We start from the raw sequence: 22,246 nt of genomic DNA, 5'->3' as shown, positions 1-22,246 counted from the left end.
AACTGTAATGAATATTCTGATGAAACGTTTTAAAGTTGCAGAAAAACACAGAGTCAGCTTCTGATGGAGTAACTCTCTCAGCAAATGATTGATTGCATCGCTGTTGAGCAATGGGATGGGAAATGGTCTGTGATATATCACTTATAAATACACTTCCTGAACCCTAAGCTGTTGCGCCTCACGTTCGGTGTTCCTCAGCAGTAAATAAAGAGTGGATTGAAAGATGGAAGAGTGATAGCATGACCTCTATCCACCACACTGCTGTGCATGCAATAACAGCTGAATTAACAATTGATTGCAGTAAATCATATCATTTCTCTCTGCGTTTGGCAGGAAGGCATGCTGCAGTTATAATTAGCACCGCTTGCTAAGACGAGCATCACTATTACGACTGCTAATACTTTGGGATTTGAACTCCTAAGTATTTAAATCTGGCAAATGTCTACATGAATAATACCCCAAATCATACGGCTATTCTATTACTTATCTAAGCAACTTGATTTGAGATTTTTGACTGGTGTATATTAAAGGTGCAGTATGTAATATTGACAGTTAGCGGTTGAAGTGGGTAATGCAGTCGAAAGTCAAAATATTCTTTCTCCCACATCCTTTTCCTCCTCAGACACTCAAGTAGGTTGTCAGATTGGGACAAGCAACAGGAATGAAGGCAATTGATACCTTTTGATGTTCATTCATGTTTATTTCAAGCTATAACTAGTAAAGAGGAAGAGCTGATTAGTTCACATGCCGCTTGAACTGAGGCACTACAGCGATCTGCCATGACACATTAAAGAGTCCCTAGACAGTATTTATTGTTTGAATTTCAAAGCTGAGATTTTGTTTCATGCCTAAGTTAACCTGCTCTGTCTTGTCTGGCGGTGGCTTGTCAGTTTTCTCTTTGCTCCATGATGTATTTTTCACTGCGTGAGAACATGACGAGTAACGTGAGAGTGCCATGGCTTGTTGGACAAAGCAACAGTTACGAAGGGAGTTGGGTTTTTGCAAGATGCGACGCTATATGCGACATGAATCTATGAAGAGAACAAGCGGTGTATCCAAAACTAGCAAAAGGGCAAACTTGAAGCAACAAGGAGGTAAAGTGCCTTTTAATAAGCTCTTTGTGAATTTCCAGGTGGTGAAAATAAAATCATATGCACGCAACGATTGGCGCACTTAGTCCAGCAGACGGCACTGTGTGTATTCAACTTAAAGCTGCAATCAGTACCAAAAATGCCAGTGTGAACGCTAAGTGGACCAGAACCAAATGTATTATTTACCTATTTAATCCAGATCAAATGAACAAAAATGAACCAAACTACAAGTGTGAACACACCCTTAAAGTGAATTTTGCATCCAATGACCCCTTTAAAACGATGAATGTGTCATATCTAGGCACTAGAACGAGGAAAAAAATTGAGAATTTAAAAGTGGGCTCTGCCTGACTTGGGCCAGTAAGCAACCACCTAGCAACCATCCAGAACATCCTCGGAACTGCATAGCAACCTTCTAACCTTCCACTCCGAAGACCTTAGTAACCACCCACAACACCACAGCATTGTGGCAGAGACTTCTGCATAGAAAAGCAACACACATTCAGAGAAAAATGCATTTTTGTATCTTTTGTACTTGATATAAAAACACCAAACTTGTCTCTCTATATACAGTAGCATAAAAAAGGTTTGGGTGAGTAATATTCACCTCTGGAAAGAAATTCAAACTTGTTTAGCAAGGATGCATTGACTTGAACTGTACAGTTGATATGGACCTTTAAATGAACAATAAAGATGTTTATAATGTTATAAAACATTTCTATTTCCAATAAATGCTGTGATTTTGAACTTGATTCATCAGTCCTGACAAAAATATGTCATGGTTTCCACATAAAAACTGTTTTTAGCACTGATTATAATAATTGAGCAACAAATCAGTATATTACAATGATTTCTGAATGATAGTGTGACACTGAAGACTGGAGTAGTAATGCTGAAAATTCATCACAGGAATGCAGTTTTATAATTTTTTCAAATAGAAAATGGTTACTTAAAATTATCATAATATATCACATTGTTGCTGATTTTACTGTATTTTTTTTATCAAATCAATGCAGCCTTTGTGAATATGAGACTTCTTTCAAAAACATTAAAATCATACAGATCCCTAAACCTTTGAACAGTATAGTGTAGGAAAAAACATTGCGTTTTCAATCATTACTTTGCCTCTATATGTTAAATATTCAACACTTTCGACAGGTTTTGATGAACAGCAGGGCAAAGTTAAAGTTGAAGTGCAAAAGAGCATGTTTGTAAGAGACCAACCTTTCATCTGGCACATCTCAGTTCAACTAAAACAAACTAATTCAGTCACAACACTCAATAACCAATTCACATTTCCAACTTCAATTGTGTAACACTTTGAAGTCAACTTTTATTCACCTTATTTTTTTCCATAAGAGCAAAAAATTATACATTTTATGGGTCTGGCTTCCTGTCTCATTCACATCCAGGTATTCTTAACTGTACAAAACAACTCGTTTTACTGCTTGATATTGCAAATTGGTGTGACTTACCATATTTTAACATATTATCTTAATTATGAACAGTATGGTTTGTAGTGCAAATGGGTTTACTGTGTATAGTTTACTGTGAAGGCGAATAGCACTTTGTATAATACACATTCTCATGTGTTTTTACTGCAGACCAAAATCACAGTGGACAAAGAAAGCGACCGGATGAGGAAGATGACACCTGTGAAGTGAACGTCCTAGCGGAGGTGAAGCACTGAGATCTGGCTTTATATGACAGATAAGCTCAGTGTTCAGAATTTCATATAATTTCACAATAGCAGGACAAAAATCTGTTCTATTTTTAAAACATCCTCCAGGCCGCATCAGAACAAGCGGAGAGCCGCAGTTTGGACACCCTCTGAGTTAAATTAATAATTAAGTACTGGAAGGAGTACAGCACAGCTGTAAATCTACCACGAGCAGACTGTCCTCAAAAAGTGATAGTGCAAGTAAGTAAAAGATCAACGAGTAAAAAGCTTCAGATGCATCGCGGATGCATCAAGAGTCACATGACGTGACGTATCACCTACAATCTGCCAGAAGGTATGTGGGAGATCTGAATCTTGCTGAAAGAGGTTTCTACGGTCTGATGACCACAACTAAGTTTTTTGGCCATCAGACTAAACAATGCACTTTTTGGCAGGGATGCTTCTCATCAGAAGGCAGTGGAGGGTTTGTGAATACTTTTGTAAGCACTGCAAATGATAAAAAAAACATCTAATTTTGTGTTCTACAGAAGGTGACAAGGCAAGAATTTGGTTCACCGAGAAGGGGATTTCCATACAATGCACTTCCTCATTCGCTTGCCTGAGTGGATGTACGTTTTGCATTTCAAATGGGCCCTGAGGCTTGCAGAGCCCTCAGTCATCCATCAATGCTCAGGTTCTTCACATTTTTTGAAAACCTATCCAAACCAGATTCCCTGCATTTCAAACAAAAACAAGATGGTGACAAACAAAGTGGTTTACTCGCAGTCATATTCCACCACTGACATTCAGAGCAGCAGGTAATCTATACTAAGAAAATAGGGCAAGAAGGCAGGACATCAAAGTGACAGTGACAGCCTGAGAGCAGAAGAACAGGCTCAAGTCGAGTGTGAATGACTGAGTGAACAATGAGCGCCTAAATACTCTTGAAAGTGGATGTCAGAGGAGATCTTGTGGCGCAGGGCTGATGAGACGCTCCACGTGACCGGCCCACTCCTGTAGTAACAACCACAAACAAATAGCAAAACAAATGGGCTACGACTGACTTTGCATATTAATTTCAATACTCGAAAATGCAAGGACGCTTCGTCTGGGCGGTCGAACGCTGACAGAGGGAGACTCTGGTTGCCAGAGGAACAAGACTGTTGCTACACTGAAAAAGGACCTAGTAATTAAAAGCACTGATGGGGAAAAAAGAAAAGGATTGAACACTTCAAATTACTGCTCGGATTTAGACTTGGAGTAAAGCGTAAGGGGCTTTGTAAAGGCTGTATTAAACCATACAACACCCACTCACTTCTCACAGCTCATAACCTGAAGCTAACAGTAGGGCGAAGTTGAGCGAGTCCAAAAGGGCATGTTTTTAGAGATCCAAACCACGCTCGTCGGGCACAACAGAGTTTGTCAACTAAAACTAACAAAATCAGTCATATTGATCAATAATGGCTGCACAATTCCAATTTTAAACAAACACTCTTAAACATTTTTAAACATATTTAAATGAATGATTCTTTTATTTTTTATTTTAAATCCACAATATTACATTTATCATTTAATATGCATTTAAAACTATTTAACCACTATAATAATCTAGAAAAAAAATAACACACAAATATTTTGTTCATCAAATACATGTCCTTACAAAGACAATGGCTGGAAGGTAAACTGTTAATAGAAAATAAAATGTTATAATATAATACAATACAATACAATACAATACAATACAATATAATCTGACGTTAGAATTCGTAATGGCGGCGCTCATCGTTTACTCAGGAAAAAGGTCTATAATATAATATTTTCTAACTTGTATTAAGTTAGATTTGCTATTTTTAGGGATGCACCGAATATTCGGCCACTAAAAATTTTCGGCCGAAAATGGCCCAAAAGTGCAGTGCCCACGGATAGAGATTTGCAAAACTTGAATGCCGAAAGTTCAAGAGGGGGTGTGTCTGCAGTCGTGAGTGCAGTGATGAGAGCAGAGATCGAGACAGATGTAGCGTTCAGTGAGTGAAAAACAATAGCTTTACGTTGGTGTTACGTCGCAATATTTTAAAGATAGGCTAGGTCTTTTCTATATACTGTATTTTTATAAATATGTATGTTTTAAACCATGGAGGTGAGCCAATGGATATCACACAAGCAACGTGAAAACTGCGCAATATGTTAAAGTGAAAGTAAAAGCTGACAGTGCTTTCAGCATCTAACGTGCATTCTCTCAGAGACAATGAGAGACGATTATACAATGACGAAATACAAAATGTGCTGACTAATTTAGTCCCCTAATATTTTTTTTGTGCCCCGAACATGGTGGGAAAAAAAATAACAAGAAACGTATTTTGTGTAAGGTTTGTTTTTGAAAGTCGGTTCTTGAAATAAAGCTCTTAATTTTCATTAATGACTGCAGTGTTATTAGGGGTTAAGAAAGTCTTAATTATGATTTCAGGTGGTCTTAAATGTGGGGACTGAAGGACAAGAATTGCGATGAAACTTCAAAAGGCTATCCTTTGAATAAAGTTTCAAAGTCATTTGCTGCACTGCTTTGTGTACTTGCATTCTGAAAGCGCCTCCTGCTGGAAGAGAAACGCGTAGAGTTGTAAATGTGACCTGATGGATCCACAAGATAATGTGTTATAAAAATTTAAACAATTAAACAAAGGCAGTAAAATATATGTATATGTTATTTAAGTAATATAATACTTGATTAATAATAATTGTTTAAAATTAATATAATTGATTTATTCTTTGAAACTTTAATATTAATTTATGCAATTGCAATGCCTTGATTTTAGTAAGATTAGTACACAGTCATAGCCATAAATGCAATGGTACTAATAATTGGCATAATTCTTTCGGTGTTTCGGTTTTCGGCCTTGGTTTCCTCTTTTTCGGGTTTTCGGTTTCGGCCAAGAATTTTCATTTCGGTGCATCACTACTATTTTTTATCATTTAATTCTATTTTGGTTTTTAATGTTTTAGTTTAATGTTCTCTAAGTTGCACTAGGATCATACAAAAGAACATAACATAACATAACATAACATAACATAACATAACATAACATAACATAACATAACATAACATAACATAACATAACATAACATAACATAACATAACATAACATAACATAACATAACATAACATAACATAACATAACATAACATAACATAACATAACATAACATAACATAACATAACATAACATAACATAACATAACATAACATAACATAACATTTGTTTCTGAGTTGCACTTAAATTTAATAATAATTTTTTTATATATATAATATAATATATGTTTCTGAGTTGCACTGAAATTTAATAATAACATAATTTATATAATATAATACATTTATTTTGTATTAAGTACTCCTTAGATGTGTTATTCCCAAGCTTTTCATTTTAATTTTTTTAATGTTTTAGTAACTTGTTTCTGAGTCACACTGAAATTTAATTTAAAATAATTGTAATATAATATAAAAATATGTAATATAATAATAATATTTTTTCTAATTTGTATTAATTACTCCTTATATTTGTTATTCTTAATCTTTTAATTTAAATTTTTTCAATGTTTTAGTGTAACTTGTGTCTGAGTTGCACTGAAATATAATAATAATAATAATAATAATAATAATAATAATAATAATAATAATAATAATAATATACAAATAATTTTAATATAATACAATACAATATATTTTTATTTGTATTAAGTACTCCTTAGATTTGTTATTCTTTATTATTATCTTATTTAATTTTTTTCAATGTTTTAGTGTAACTTGTGTCTGAGTTGCACTGAAATTGAATATAAAATAACTGTAATATAATATAAAAATACATAATATAATAAAAAATAATTTCACACTAATGGTGTAAAATTATGGCACACATGGCAAAACTGTTTTTAACTAATTTTTCACTCTCACTGACACAATCAAAACTATCATGAGTCATTCTTAAAAATTCAACATTCTCAATTTCCATAAAGCTGACTTGTTTAAAATATTGACAGATGCAGAATTCGCAATGAAATTTACCAGTGCACTACAAGAAAGTCACGCACTTTTTGTATCAAAAGGTGTGTATAAACATGTCTAATAATGGTTCCTGATTCTCTGAACTGCTGTGAATGATGTGGGCTGCACTCACTGTGCCGGTTCTGTGCTTTACAATAGTGGTGAAACACTCAACAAGCTTAAAGCCAAATAAAACAAGCAATCAGGCTACAGTTTCATCGTAGTTATGCAAGGGAGAGCAGAGTTCCCACAAATCACAACATAACCCACATTATTTCAACATCAAGCTTACATTTACACAGCTAAATTAAATTATCAATTTGTCTGGCACAGAACATCATTTAGATCTGATTTAGATTGAGCTTTTACGGACAGAAAAACGAAATACATCAAGCAATATCAACATCATCAGCCTTACATTAGGACTTCAGCTGCAGCTTCTGCCCGTTCTGCGCATTACCTGATAATAAACCTGAATAAAAGGCTTAACCACCTTCATTTATCACATTTTATACTGGTAGTAGTCGCCACGGAGGGTAGCAGATCCCACAATGCCTAGACTCCCAAGTCTTTTATTCTCCATCATGTGCAGAATACAGGGTGGCACCAGGAGGATATTAATAGCACCACGACACGGTGAAGTGAAGACTGGTAGTGAGAGAAGTCTAAGCAGCGGTGCAGCAGTAGACACTCTGTACTGTGGCCTGGCCTATATTAACACGGCCTCACTGACAGAGAGACGAAAAAAGGACAGACGCAGAAAAGAGCAAGTAACTAAACTACATCTGGGGATTCTGTGTTTGTCGCAAGCTCAAATGATGTGTGAGATGAGTTTTCACTGATGGCCTTCGGCAAGTGATGACAATGCTGATGGCCTTTTGTTTTTCCAACCTAAATTATAGAAAGATAGGTTCCCAAACGCTTGCAGAAGACAAGCCTGTTCTTGCTCTGAACTGCCAATGAAAATGCAACTGGTCTGAGCTTGCTTGGCTCAGGCCCAGTTCTCAGACCGAGTCTGCAGAGACATGCGAGATAACGGAGGGATGTGAGAGAGGTGAAAGTTTAAGGAAAAGCTGAGGGAGAGAAAACAACAGGAAGCCGTTGTGCTGTTGTCTGCACAAAGAGAATGCGAGCTGTGATGACAGCTTGCTCAGTGAGGTTGGGAACTTGCTTATGAACATTATCAAGATAACTGTGATCATTACAGACATTATTACACTTTAAAGATAACATGAAAGCGAACTTTATGACTATTTACTATCTTAATGTCACTTGTAATACATGACTTATCAGGTCCCACAGGTGGGGAAAACGTTATTGACCTGTATTACTATTCTCGTTCAAATACTTGAAACTTATTTGGTCAATTGTGGCATTTTGCAGTGAAATAAGGATACATTTTTTAAATTAAGATTTATAAATAATCTTCCCATTGATGTATGGTTTGTTAGGATACAACAATATTTGGCCGAGATACAACTATCTGAAAATCTGGAAATCTGAGGGTGCAAAAAAAATCTAAATTTAAAATTGTTCAAATGAAGTTCTAAACAATGCATATTACTAATCAAAAATTAAGTTTTGATATATTTACGGTATTCATTTTACAAAATATCTTCATGAAACATGATCTTTACTTAATATCCTAATGATTTTTGCCATAATAGAAATATTGATCATTTTGACCCATACAATGTATTTTTGGCTTTTACTGATTAAGAGGGTCACATATTTGTGTTTAATGACCGTTTCAATTCATTCTCTTAGATGATCACTACACACACAATTTAAACACAAATCAATCTCATTTACTAATCTATTTTTGTAGTCATGTAATAAGCAGTAAAAATGTACAGTCCGCCAATCATTAGCACAAAATAAACCCTGACAGTGTGCATTATCCCATACATGTATCAGCATATCCATACTGATCTAATCAAAAGTCCCATTCTACACTATTATCCCTTTGAATATTGTCAACAGGTAAAGGAGCTTTGAATGCGGTTTCATGTTGCCTTAAACCTACTAAATATGCTTTTCAACTTGGTCTGCAAGATCAACCACAGATGCCTGAACTTTGAAGCCACTGTTAAAGGGTTAGTTCACCCAGAAATGAAAATTCTGTCAGTAATTACTCACCCTCATGTCGTTCCAAACTTGTGAGATCCGTTCATCTTTAGAACATAAATTGAGATATTTTTGATGAGATCCGAGAGCTTTCTGACTCTGCATAGACAGCAATGCAACGGACACATTCAAGGTCCAGAAAAGCAGTAAGGACATTGAAAAAATAGCTAATGTGACATCAGTGAGACTGACATGGAAGTGAAGAAATTGTTGAATAAAGTCATTATTTCTGTTTTCTTTGCAGCTTCATAAAATAAAAGTTGCACCACTTATGTCTCATGGGCTATATAACAATGCCCTTACTATATTTCTGGGCCTTGAACGTGGTGGTTGTGTTGCTGTCTATGTTATGATAATTTAGTTCCCCCAAACGGAGTTCATAGAACTAAAACCGTTCCTAGTTTCTGCATTGTGAACATGTGAAAACAGCAGTACTTCCACCAGCAGTTCTAGGGACCAGGAAAAGGTTCCTCTGGCGCAAAAGCCCCTATTAATGACAGGCTTTTTAAACAATTATAAAGAAAGACAAATTGCTGATATTAAACTACTTTATTAATATCATAAAGGTAATGAAAATATGATGGAAAAAAAATGTATGCTATAGTACGATGGCGTACATTTACAAATACGATACATTAAGAGCCAGGGGTGTAAACTTTTGAATGGAATGAAGATGTGTACATTTTTCTTATTTTTCGAACATCATAATTTTTCCATTTAGTACTGCCCTTTAGAAGCTGCAGAATATACTTGTGTGTTTCCCAAAAAACATAAGTTAATTTACACTGATCTTCAAATTCAAAAAGTTTTCATTCCCCCAGATCTTAATGCATCGTTTTTCCTTCTGAAGCATCAGTGAGCATTTGAACCTTCTATAATAGGTGCATATGAGTCCATCAATTGTTCTCAGTGTAAAAAGATGGATCTCAAAATCCTAGTCATTGTTGGAAATGGTTCACATGCTGTTTGTTCTTGAGAAAAATCTTTCAGGTGCCACAAATGCTTTGGTTTTCAGCATTTGTGGGACCTGAAAGAGTTTTCTCAAGAACAAACAGCATTAAACAGTATCAAACACAGTATTAAGAATCAAGTGTATGTAAACTTTTGAACAGGGTCATTTTTATAAATTCAACTAATTTCTCGTCAACAAAATTATTCACTTTCTAACTGTAAGAATTATCATTGTTTAAAGCCACACAAGGCTTTCAGACAACATCTCAAATCCTCACATCTAAAAGAAAACATATAAACCCACTACAAAATGACTACTTGAAAGTCTACAGTGCATACAAGCAATAGAAAACCCTTTACAGCTAGTATGTCGGAGGGACAATAGCACCATGGCTTTAATTTAGGTACTATCATGTCTCCTCCTTTGCACGGTGCGTCTTTGGATAAACTAATCAGTTTGACTGCACTGTGGCTTTCATCCCAGTGAGAGAAAAAGAGGGGGAGGGGCAGAGGAAGGAGTGATGGCAAAGAGGGAGTCGTTCTAGCTCCCGTTCAACATTGGATATTTGCATCTAAATGCTGACATGCCGGAAAAAAAAATCTGCATCTCAGCTCTTGTGGCTCTGATGCCATTATCTTTTACTATACATTTAGCATCAGTGACTGTAATTACCATTCAATTAATTACAGCAAATTGCATCTGAAGGGACAGAGAAAAAAAGCTAGCTCTGTTAGAAGACCGTAACAGCAAAAGGGAAACTAATGTGCGCCCGGGTTGCTGAGGCGGCAAGCGGTTTGAGCTGCAGGGCCACGGCTGCGCTCGCAGGCGCCGGTGAGCTGAGTAAAGATTCATTTCTTTCCCTGCAGCGGACTGATGGGAAAGCTCCAGCGTGGGCTCATCCGGTTCTCATCGGAGCCCGTTATTTAAGTGGGAACTCCGAGTGTGTGCGGGTGTGCATCAAGGACGGGTAATGGGTCTTTTTGCTTTTGCTGGTATAAGTGGAAAGTGTCTGTTTTTTGCCTACAGAAGCAAAAGTACCAAGAAACACTAACTCACACTGTCTGTTTCCCCTTCACACACTTACACTTTTCATTATTCTTTTCACACTGCGGCGCCAGCGCTCTTGAGGTATTGCCGGTGGCTAGGGCACAACACAGGGAATCTCAGGATGAGGCTTTATAAATATATGGATGACAGGAATGCATTTCAGGTCCACAAGCCTTGGTGACGATATACAGTGGGGAAGGGAGGAACGCTGTGAGGAGAATTTTAAAAACGAGCCACGTAAATTATTTAAAATGACAAACTGAGAATTCAGCCTTGCTTTTAGAGATTGACCCGGATGCTCCTTGATCTCGGACGCCCTCGCTGTGGAAATCAGCCTCTGAAAGCCTGGCTATTATATATGGAAGGTAACGGAGGGACACAACAGGTAGATCTGCACACGCACTTCCATTGCCTTGTCTGCTTTCTCCACCGTTTTCTTCTCTCACCCATCCTGACTCTGATGGGATGTAGGCTTCAGCCTTGTGCGGCTGGCTGCGTTTTCATTATGGGTAGCCGGAGTGCGATGAGAGAGAGGGGGAGAGGGAAAGAAGAAGAAGTAGTCAGCATAAGCATTTCTGTCTGCCAGCCAGTTCGGGAGGGACAAGACAAATGGCAGCAAAACGGAGCAGGACTCTAATCAATATGTGGCTCTCCTGATGAAACAAGGCCAATAAATCACTGGCCCAGGCAGGCCAATGTGGGCCCCTCACCCTCCGCCACTTACCCCGAAAAGCCCATCACACCATCAGCACGGTTATCATCGGTATAACTACCCCTGCAACAGGTGGTCAACAATGATTAGGGGCTGTTTGTGATGGTCAGGTGGTTGTTTTGAGATCGAGATTAAAATTCCAGCTGAGGAGCATTTCTAAGCGGTCAAAACAAATGGAGCCAGATCTTCTGGCTGTAATGCTACAAGCTGCTACAAGCTTTCTGAGATGGTGAAGGTACATGGTCACTGGGTTTGCACAAAGAGCAGCTTACAGAAAATACCAGGGACAAGGCTAGTGCTAATCTGTTTTGAATAGGTGGACTGTATTGTCAAAGCATGAGCTGTGGCGTAAAAGAATAAAAACACAAACAATTGTTCGTAATTGTTAAGCACTTGCCATTATTATATACAGTGAGGCTAGACTATAAGGGTTTGAGGCATAAGCTTCACTGGTTACCAAAAGTCAAACAGTAAAAAGTATTCCACTTAACTATCCAAATTTTATGTGATTAAATATTACAAATACTTAAAGGGACAAGATGAAAATTCTGTCATTAATTATTCATCCTCACGTCGTTCCAAAGCCGTAAGACCTTCGTTCATCTTTAAAACACAAATTCAGATATTTTTGATGAAATCCTGAGAGCTTTCTGACCCTGCATAGACAGCAATGCAACTACCACATTCAAGGCCCAGAAACGTAGTAAGGACATCATTAAAATAGTCTATGTGAAGCTACGAGAATACTCTTTGTCCACAGAGAAGAAATTGTTGGATAAAGTCGTTATTTTTGTTTTCTTTGTGCACAAAAAGTTTTCTCTTAGCTTTATTACATTACAGATGAACCACTGATGTCACAAGGACTATTTTAATGATGTCCTTACTACCTTTCTAGGCCTTGAACGTGGAAAAGCTCTCGGATTTCATCAAATATCTTAATTTGTGGTCTTACGGGTGGTCTTAAAAGGTCTTACGGGTTTTGAATGACATGAGGGTGAGTAATTAATGACAGAATATTCATTTTTGGGTAACCCAGCCCTTTAAATCATTTACCTTTACAGCATGATTACTTAATGTAATTAATTATATCTACAAAAATCTATATACTGATTTAGTGCTGTCTGTGGTTAGACCTAAAAGCAAACTTGTTACAATAAAGGCCAAGGCTAGTTTCACAACCTTATATTTGTGGCAAGAGAGCTGCATATATTCTTTTAGGTGCACATATTGACAGTTCACAGGATTCATACTGTGCACGTAAGCAGTGCTTCACAGCAGAAGTAGTTTCAGCACTGAGCGCAATTCTGTAGCATATAATATTCTGCAATACAATATTCTATGAAGCAATGTCAAATAATGGAGTGAACTACTTACTACTATTCAAAAGTTTTATATACGTAAGATGTAATGCTTTATGTAAAGAAGTCTCAGATCTTTTTTTTTCCATTACAGTGTACACACACTGTAGATGAAGATGTGTAAAACAGAATTAAAAGAGCTTATTAAAGTTATCTTAAAAAATGGTGATGATCCTATTTTCTAGCTAACATGGTTGTTAATATTTGCATAACATACAGTGTCTTACAGGATTAGTTCATTTCCGGAATAAAACTCAACCCTATGTCATCTAAGATGTTCATGTATTTCTTTCTTCAGTCTGATTTTTCTTCATAAAGTTTCTTCATAAAGTTCATAAAGTGTAGACGTAAAGCCAGTAAGTTTTTGAGGAAAACATTCCAGGATTTTTCTCCGTATAGTGGACTTCAATGGTGGCCAACAGGTTGAAGATCCAAATTGCAGTTTCAATGCAGCATCAAGGGGCTCTACACGGTCCCAGCTGAATAAGGGTCTTACTTAGCGAAACTTACTTCACAAATGCGCGCTTATGTAATGCTTGAGGTTGAGCTAGTGCAAGACAAGCATTTGTGGTTAAAAAGTATATCATTTTTTTTTTTTAAGAAAATGGCCAATCGTATCACTAGATAAGACACTTATTCCTTGGCTGGGATCGTGTAGAGCCCTTTGAAGCTGCGTTGAAACTGCAATTTGCATCTTCAATCCGTTGGTCCCCTTTAAAGTCCACTATACGGAGAAAAATCCTAGATTGTTTTCCTCAAAAACCTTAATTTCTTTTCAACTGAAGAAAGAAAGACATGAACATCTTGGAAGACATAGGGGCGAGTAAATTATCAGGAATTTTTTATTCTGGAAGTGAACTAATCCTTTAAGCTACACCAAAAAAATGCAAGACCTTATGCACAGACAGAGTTTACATTGGCTTGAGACATAACCGACTGGCTTTATGTCTACACCTCATAAAGATGGGCATTTGACAGATCAAATGCACACAGCCGCATTGCCTGGGGATCGAGCACTCCTCACAGAGCGCATGCACACACACATGCATGAGTGTTGGGTGAGCTGTCAGACAGCGGCTGCTTTCCAACAAACCTGCACACCGGGTTCCCTGAGGCCAGCGGCTTCTGTTTATGATGCGCTCCTGCACGAACAGGACACCCAAAAACATCCTTTGTAGGCACAGCCAGACGGCCGACTGATTAGCAGCTAGGACACACCATGGTGGAGGCAGCGGAGTGGAGCAGGACTGAGCGGCCCTTGCGTGACAGTACGCCTGACTACTCGGACAAAGTACGGACAAGACAGCCAATCACAAGGGGTACTGAAAGCCCTTGCTGGGTTCAAATCTCAGCACTGCTGAAAACAATACCATAGAACCGCAAATGCAAATCTGAGGTCCTCTAAATTGGCTGGCTTGCACATAAAGGAAAAAGCTGGACAGCACATGGAGGACGATGATGCACATGTAAGTATTCAGCATACCAGAATTCTGTGGGACTTGTGCTAGCAATAGTGCTGTGGGACACTGGTTAATTTTAAAGTCAGCATAAAATGAACATTCACTATATCTATTTTGTATATAACTACTATAGATCTTATTGGTAACGTCGCCAATAAGATTGGCAATGTAAATATCTTTTCTCTGGTGATGTATGCCAGTCTACTCCAATCATTAAGTCTGCTTAAACCCCTTTCTTAGCTCACATTAATTTAAAGGGATAGTTCACCCAAAAGTGAAAAGTCTTTAATTATGCACCTTCCAAACCTTCGTTCATCTTCAAAACACAAATTAAGACATTTACTTTCTTTGCACACAAAATGCATTCTCGTAGCTTCATAAAATTAAGGTTGAACCACTAATGTCACATGGACCATTTTATCGATGTCCTTACTACCCTTCTGGGCCTTAAATGTGGTAGTTGTGTTGCTGTTTACACAGGGTCAAAAAGCTCTCGGATTTAATCAAAAATATCTTAATCTGTGTTTTGAAGATGAATGAAGATCTTACGGGTTTGGAACGACATAAGGGTGAGTAATTAATGACAGAATTTTCATTTTTGAGTGAACTATCCCATTAAGCCTTCTAAATAGAGTTTAATTTACAAAAACACTGGACTTACAAACATACTTTAAGTATGTTTGTAAGTCCAGTGTTTTTGTAAATTAAACTCTATTTAGAAGGAACTTCTACCTGGATGAATGAATCTCCACAGACATATCCCATTAAGCGCACTGTAAAAAATGACAGTGAATTTAACAGTAAAAAACTGTAAAAATGCTACGGTAAAAACCTGTGAAATGGTTCTATATACGGTGTTGGACATTGCATGTAATTTTATGGTAGTATACCGTTTTTGGAAGTGAAAAAGAACGTAAAATTTACAGTGAATAACCGTAAACTGACATTCCCAGAATTCCCTGTGTTTCATTTTTTTATTGAAATAACTTTTTCTTCTTAGTTTTTTCTGGCCGTTTTGTACATTAGGGTTGTATGTTACATCTAATGTTGTTAAATTAATGTTTTTTGCATTATTTCAGTTTTATGTGTGTTACCATGGTGGTGTTTAGGGTTTTGTTTGAATGACACTGTGCAACTTTATTATTTAAAACCTCCTTGTGATGGGCTTTGGTTCATCATCTGATGTTGTCATCACCACCTGCTTTTGGTGGTTATCAGTGTATTACAAAGGTACAAAACAGATTTCAGTACTTCAAAAGGATGGTACATTACCATTATATCAGTTAATTAAATTACGGTGCTTACAGTAAACAGCTGCCAGTTTTTTACCGTAAATTTTACGGGTTTTTTTTTTTTTTTTTTTTTTACAGCGTGCAACGCCCACATCTCAAATTCAAATCAACCAATGGACAGATGGACCAATTTCTCAACCTATATTTCTTCTTTTTTGATAAGAATCACAACAGTGAAGGAAACATCTGTCACTACTTCCATTTTACTGTAGCTTTAATCTCAAGGAAAAAGCACTACAAAGCTATTAGAAAAAATACACAGCCTGATGGGTCACCAGAGTTTGATTCCGGCTTCCGGTTATTTCCTAACTTCCCTGTAGCACACATTCTCCCACCCACCATTTTCATGTTGTTTCCTGCTGTTGCCACAGCAAAAAAAAAAAAAGCCCAATAAAATGAAAAAGATGGTAGAAGGAAAAGACAAACATCCCACAGATGTTTCACAATATCGCGAAATTTATTAAAAAATGGATTACAGATGGTGAAAAACTACAGAGAGGAGAGAAAACGGACCCTCGCACATCAAACATTCAGTGTTTTTTGGGCAAGCCACGGTTAATAACATCCACACAGCTCCATCTTCAGATCTCCTCAGGGGTTTGCTTCAAAGAGGCAAAGTCTTTCCTAAGAGAGCGTCAGATGCACCAAAGGAAGCTCTGACTTCACCTTTAACTGGTGAAGAGGAAGGACCTCTGATAAATGCTAAGAGAGAAGTTAGTGCAACACAAAGAAATCCAGTCAGACAGGGCCTGACATACAGTAGATGTGTCAACAACTGAAGCAAATAAACTCTGATTGTTCAGAGAACGTCTGTAAATCATAGGGTGGTACGATTAATCTTACTTTAATCAAGATCACAATTCCTGCTTCTTAAGATTATGCAATATGGTCCCACTAGTCAAGGTAAGTCACTAGTAATCAACACATGTGCAAAGCAACCAAAGTAACTCACAGAAACAAGGAGCAGGCTCCAGAAAACTAGGCCAGTCCATATTGTTTTCCCATCTTCATGAAAGACAATCAAAATTGAATGCTATCACATTTCCCCCACACCATCAGCCAAGACACAACAGGCCACTATCTTCAAGGACTGAGAGAACATCAAAGGCACCCGGATTTCACATTCCTGTCAGAGAACTACAACCAAAGGTGCGTTGCTGTAGCAGCTAACACCATTTTTAATGACAAGAATACAGAGCTAGCAGCACATCCAAATAGGAGATTCCTGGCTGTACAGCTTACACAGACCTTTACTTTCCAGTAAATAGTTGTCCATGCTATTTGAGAAGAATGTCTTCTAATGAGATGCTGCAACAACAATACTATCTGCATCAGTGACAACAGGTACGGCAGCCAGCCGGCCATACAAACATTATTTATGATCCATACAAAGAGATAGCAAATCCCATAGCGGGGCAAGAGAATATGCTGACTTGGGTAACATTACAAGACCTACGGGAATATCAGAGCATGGTATCATTATATTGGTCTATTACTGCTGGTATCTATAGCGCTCACACTGCCAGCAGCACGATTTAGCCTAATGGCACCAACAGGTTATTGGACAGTTATACTATAAAAAGAGACACGGTAGTACAGCAGATAAAAGAGGAAAAAGAAGAAGAATAAAAGAGGAAGAAGTCAAATGTCACCAGAACTATGTGACCCAGAGGTTGCGTTAGTCTTCAACATTGTCCGTCATTTTGACGGACAGGGTCGTAAAAATTCAGTCATAATCTATTATTACCCGTCATTTTAATTTTCATATTTTAATTATAATAACACATTGAATTGCTTTTATTTTTGTTCACATTTTCATTTTTAATCATGAACCTACAGGGCGAGCATACTGTATAGGTTTATGCACTTATTTATGAAGAGAACAGATGAACAGAAACTGCGTCACTTTTCATGTTCAACACCACACCCGAAGTACTTTTTTTTTTTACAAAAAAAAAAAATGCTAGGGCTGGTTTAAAAAAAATCGATTTCTTGATTTTAATAGATTCTTATTTTTATGCACCAATATATACGTATTTTAAAATCTCAGTAGATCTTGATGTTTTCAGTTCACGAATTAAAGCAACACTAAAGAACTTCGCTCCCTCTACAGGTTGGAAGCGGAATTGTCCATTACCGCTGTCGTAAATAATTTAGCCTACCGTCGCGTCACATGCACGTTATTTGTTTTGGAGGCTATCCAGGACCGGCTTTGGAAATAACGATGTCCAGTAACAAGGTAGAGTATGTTGCATGACTTTATGAAAGTATGAAAACGGAATAAAACATAACAATGACATTGTTTGCTATTTTTTTCTTCCGTAAAGCAAGTCACATTTGTAGTTTCATTTGAACTACAAAACCACTACCAGACGACCCAAACTTGCATAGTGTTGTTATGGCCAATAGAGGGTCGCAAAGCGAATGTGAAAGTGCCGTTTCACCCTGTTATGAGTTGATGAACCACTGACACGAGTTCGGAAACATTATTTTAAGGTAAAAAAAAACTCTTTAGTGTTGCTTTAACAGTAGGTGCGCATATCTAATAAATCACAATCAGCGATTAAGCTCTTTGCTGTCTTACTTTCAATATGAAAAAGTCTCAGACTTCAAATTCTGTCTATTTCATCAGGAAATTCAAGCACTAAATACCGTTATGGCGCTCTTTAATGTGGCGTGAAAGACCGCTGTAGTGTATACTGGGTGCTCGCATGTGCGTATCAAAGGCATAGCAAAAGATTTGTCGTGACAGTTTCGTTTTTGTTCTGTATCCAGTGCTCTGCTGCCACAATGGAGCGCGCTCGCCACAAACTGGACAGGGGTGGGAATTACAGTTACAATTTACAACAGATCACCCGCAGTGCAATCTGTCAAAATGACGGACAGCCTTCAGATTTTTCCGTCACTGATTAAAAAAAATCCGTCAATGACGGACAATTTTCGGTTAACGCGACCTCTGATGTGACCGTATGTGATCAGTAGAGATCAGCTAGCCAACTAATTGGTCTAAAAGAGGACATCTTATACCCATTTTCCACAAGTTGGTACGATTCTTTAGGGTCTTCACGAAATGTCTGCAACATACTTTCTCAGTGGTCAAGTAAAACAGCACCTTTTCACCTTGTCAAAAAAAGCTCTGTTCACAAGGAGCCGTTTCGATGTCTCTTTAAATTATAATGAGCTACTGCTCACTCCGCCTCTTACTTCCATTTTTTGTAGGGATGTAACAATATCAAAATCTCATGATACGATAATATCTCGATACAAACTCCACAATTTAATATTTATTGCGAAATAATAATAAAAAAAAAGACAAATACTTGGACTTTTTTTTAATTGTGTACATTTTAAAGTTACTTATTAGCAACGTATTTTTTGTAATGTACTTTGAGAGTTCAAAATTAAGAATTAAGTCAGAAAAAAGTCAGTGAATTGACTGGTATCTGAACATTAAAGGAGACTCAACCCTACCATGATATTACTATATTACTGAAACAGCTCTGATAATTTGCAGAGAACCAACTATTTCCTAATAATGTGTCGATTAAGGTAGACTGCCGTTGTTTTAATTACTTGGTTTAATAATAAAGAATGTAGACTTATTTGGGTTTACAAACTGTATTGTTTCATCGGTTAGTCACGTTAGCACTCAGCTAACATATCCACCATTATTGTTTTGTAAAGTGTTTAGTTTCTGACACGTTTTGTATGCTGAAAGATCAATCACAACATACTTGCCCAGCTGACCAATCAGAGCAGAGTAGGCTAATGGAAGGGAGGGGTTTACAGACCTTAAGCTCAGAACTCCTACGAACGAATCATTTGGAAATCTATTAAAATGATTCTAATATTAAATGTATATATATTAAATGTATAAGAAAATTACAATGTTTTCTGACCTTAGATGCATTTAACCCTGTTGTACGGGGACTCCAACACAATATTAGGAACACTTTAAAATACCATATGACCTGCTTTTAAATGCCAACTTTTGCCATTCACAACGAATGCATTTGCATTATAGAAATGAATGGAAGATGGCGTTCTTTAAACTTGTCTGCAAGAATCTGCAAAAGATGCATGGTGCAAACACAACAAACATGTTAGTTTAGCATGTTTACATAGATAAATTTCAGCGCCGTGAAATGTAACAATATATTCTGTGTGAACATTGCCTAAAAAGGAATGAATTTAAAGATGCAACTTCTCAGAGAAGGTTTTTTAGATGAAGTGGTTGGTTGTTGTACAGCTAGTTCATAAGACACAACTGTGATCCATCCCTACTGCAGACTGCAGAGGCTTCCTCCTTTCATGCAAACTATTTATTTCAGATATACATAAATCTTACAAAGGGAATTAAGAGGTAAACCTAAACCATGGTCTGGCTTATGCAAATAGTGCAAGACTAGGCAAGTGAGAATGTGGTTTGTTCATACTGACCCAGAAATAATAAATGGTAAGTGTAATATAATGTTAAGCAAACTGAGAGGTTTCATTGAATACAACCAACACATTACAATACATTACAAGACAATCGGTTCTGATCACACGCCATATTAAAGTCATAGTGGTGTAATGATTTAATCTCCCTCATGTTATTCCAAACCTGAATTGAATATCTTTTTTCCATAGAAACTTTCACTGCTCATACAATGATAGAGAATAATAACTGATGCAATCTCCTTTAGCACTCCACGGAAGAAGGTCAGTCATGCAGGTTCACAATGCAATGAGGGTTAGGAAATAAATGTTTATTTTAGATTTAACTATCCCTTTAAGAACATGGAGAGCATAGTGAATTAATTTATAATGGTGAATTACAACAATAACTGAAGTACAAACCGGGAGAAATTTGATTACAAGTATTCCCACCACAGTCCAAAACAGCTAAGACTAAAAACAGGCTTCATCTTAAACCTGACATTAAACTTCAAGAGCTCCTCCAGCACTGCCCGGATGCTCTACAATTATGTGGTAAGAGCAGCATTACTGCATCACGTGCCCAAATAAAGTTTGCATCTAAAAGGTTGCGACAGCAACGAAGGGCATTAGGAAATTAATTATTGGATTCGAGTACAACACTTAAAGGGCTTAGCTTGCAAGACTGCGCAGTATTATTTGATTAGCGCTATCAGGAATGCAGCTCAACTTTAAAAAATTGGCAGGACACATCTGAACGAGCTGCCTAAAACGATTATCTTCACCACAGCAGAGGCGTCGCCAGTGTCTCAAACCCACTACTAGGTAGCCAACTCAGAAGCGTTTCAAACAACGGTCAACTTCACAAAAAAAATATTTTTACGGCTGCTAAAGCCAATAAACTCATGTTTTGAATCGTTAATGTGCGTGGCACGACTCGCTTAGCAACAGCTGGCCAGTGTTAACAGGAAGTTGACTGCATACCTCAACTAATTACAGCTTTGGTGGTGTTGAGAAACTCAAGAGCTTTCTGCAGGGTGGCTCTCTGCTTTTTAAATAAACGCTCCACTTATGCAACATTTGAGATGTTTGGTCGACATGCGCCTAGCTGTCCGATTCAGGATGATCAGTAGTTACAGACTCGATTACATCTTCTTCAGCTGGGTTTAAAGTAAGACGTAGAATGGCATACATACCAATCGGTTGAGCCTCCTCCGTAACATCTTTAATTCTTCTGTCTTCTTTGGTATCTGAAGACACTGTCGAGCAGCTGTTCCTTTTGTTGCAGCCAACTACAGGCTAGTTGAGCTTGATGATGAGTAAGTTTGCATGTATAACGGCAAAATGCGCCCTATTTAGCTATCTACTTTCTAACCTGTTTCCCCGAGCTATATGCAATGCGGCGGTGAAGCTACATCGTTTCCATATTAATTGAATCCTGTCCTCTCTAACCATTCGCATTCTCCTTTTTGGATACTTTGCGCGGCGCTAGTCGCGGGAGCTCCCCGAGCGCGGCGGGGTTGATACACTCAGCGGCATCCTGTACTCTGTGTGCCCTGTTGCTGCTGAGCCTCCAAATAATTCACCGCATTCGCCTCCCCGCGGTTAACGGGCTGCACACGACTGGAGATTGACGAGGGGGAAAAAGTGATGGCGATCTCTTGAAGGTGCGGATTTCCACTCGTGTGCCGCCGCCCCCTCCTCTCGTTCAGATTCCTGTCAAACACATTTTACTCTTCTAACGCAAGAGCCGCTACGACAACAAGCCCCGCCCCTCGGTAGCGTCACGACGCAGTGTTTCTGGGAAACGTAGTTATTTGGGTTTGAGCATATTTTATTAGTAATGTTCATGTTTAGTCATTGTCATTATAAGGTCATGAGAAAATACACTGTATTTGGCAGTACATACTTTTTTATATAAATAGAAACAAGTCAAAACAAACATTAAAGGAGTAGTTCACTTTTTGAACAAAAATTTACAGATAATTTACTCACCCTCTGTCATCCAAGATGTTCATGTCTTTCTTTCTTCAGTTGTAAAGAAATTATGTTTTTTGAGGAAAACATTTCAGGATTTCTCTCCATATAATGGACTT

The 22,246-nt window shown here is 37.5% G+C and overlaps 1 protein-coding gene across 4 annotated transcripts in view; it reads right to left on the bottom strand.

Moving 5' to 3' along the window:
* atp11c (ATPase phospholipid transporting 11C (ATP11C blood group)) overlaps positions 1-21,837 on the bottom strand; it is an 82,001-nt gene extending 60,164 nt beyond the window's left edge. For all 4 annotated transcript variants that reach the window (XM_073819949.1, XM_073819948.1, XM_073819946.1 and 1 more), the window contains exon 1: positions 21,347-21,837. In XM_073819949.1, coding sequence (XP_073676050.1) covers positions 21,347-21,373 — 27 coding nt within the window. In that variant the 5' untranslated portion in view covers positions 21,374-21,837. The remainder of the gene's footprint in view (positions 1-21,346) is intronic.
* Between the last annotated feature and the right edge of the window lie 409 nt (positions 21,838-22,246).

Source organism: Garra rufa, chromosome 16 (genome assembly GCF_049309525.1).
Source record: "Garra rufa chromosome 16, GarRuf1.0, whole genome shotgun sequence".
Lineage (NCBI taxonomy): Eukaryota > Metazoa > Chordata > Actinopteri > Cypriniformes > Cyprinidae > Garra > Garra rufa.
This window is presented reverse-complemented; position numbering and strand designations above follow the sequence as displayed.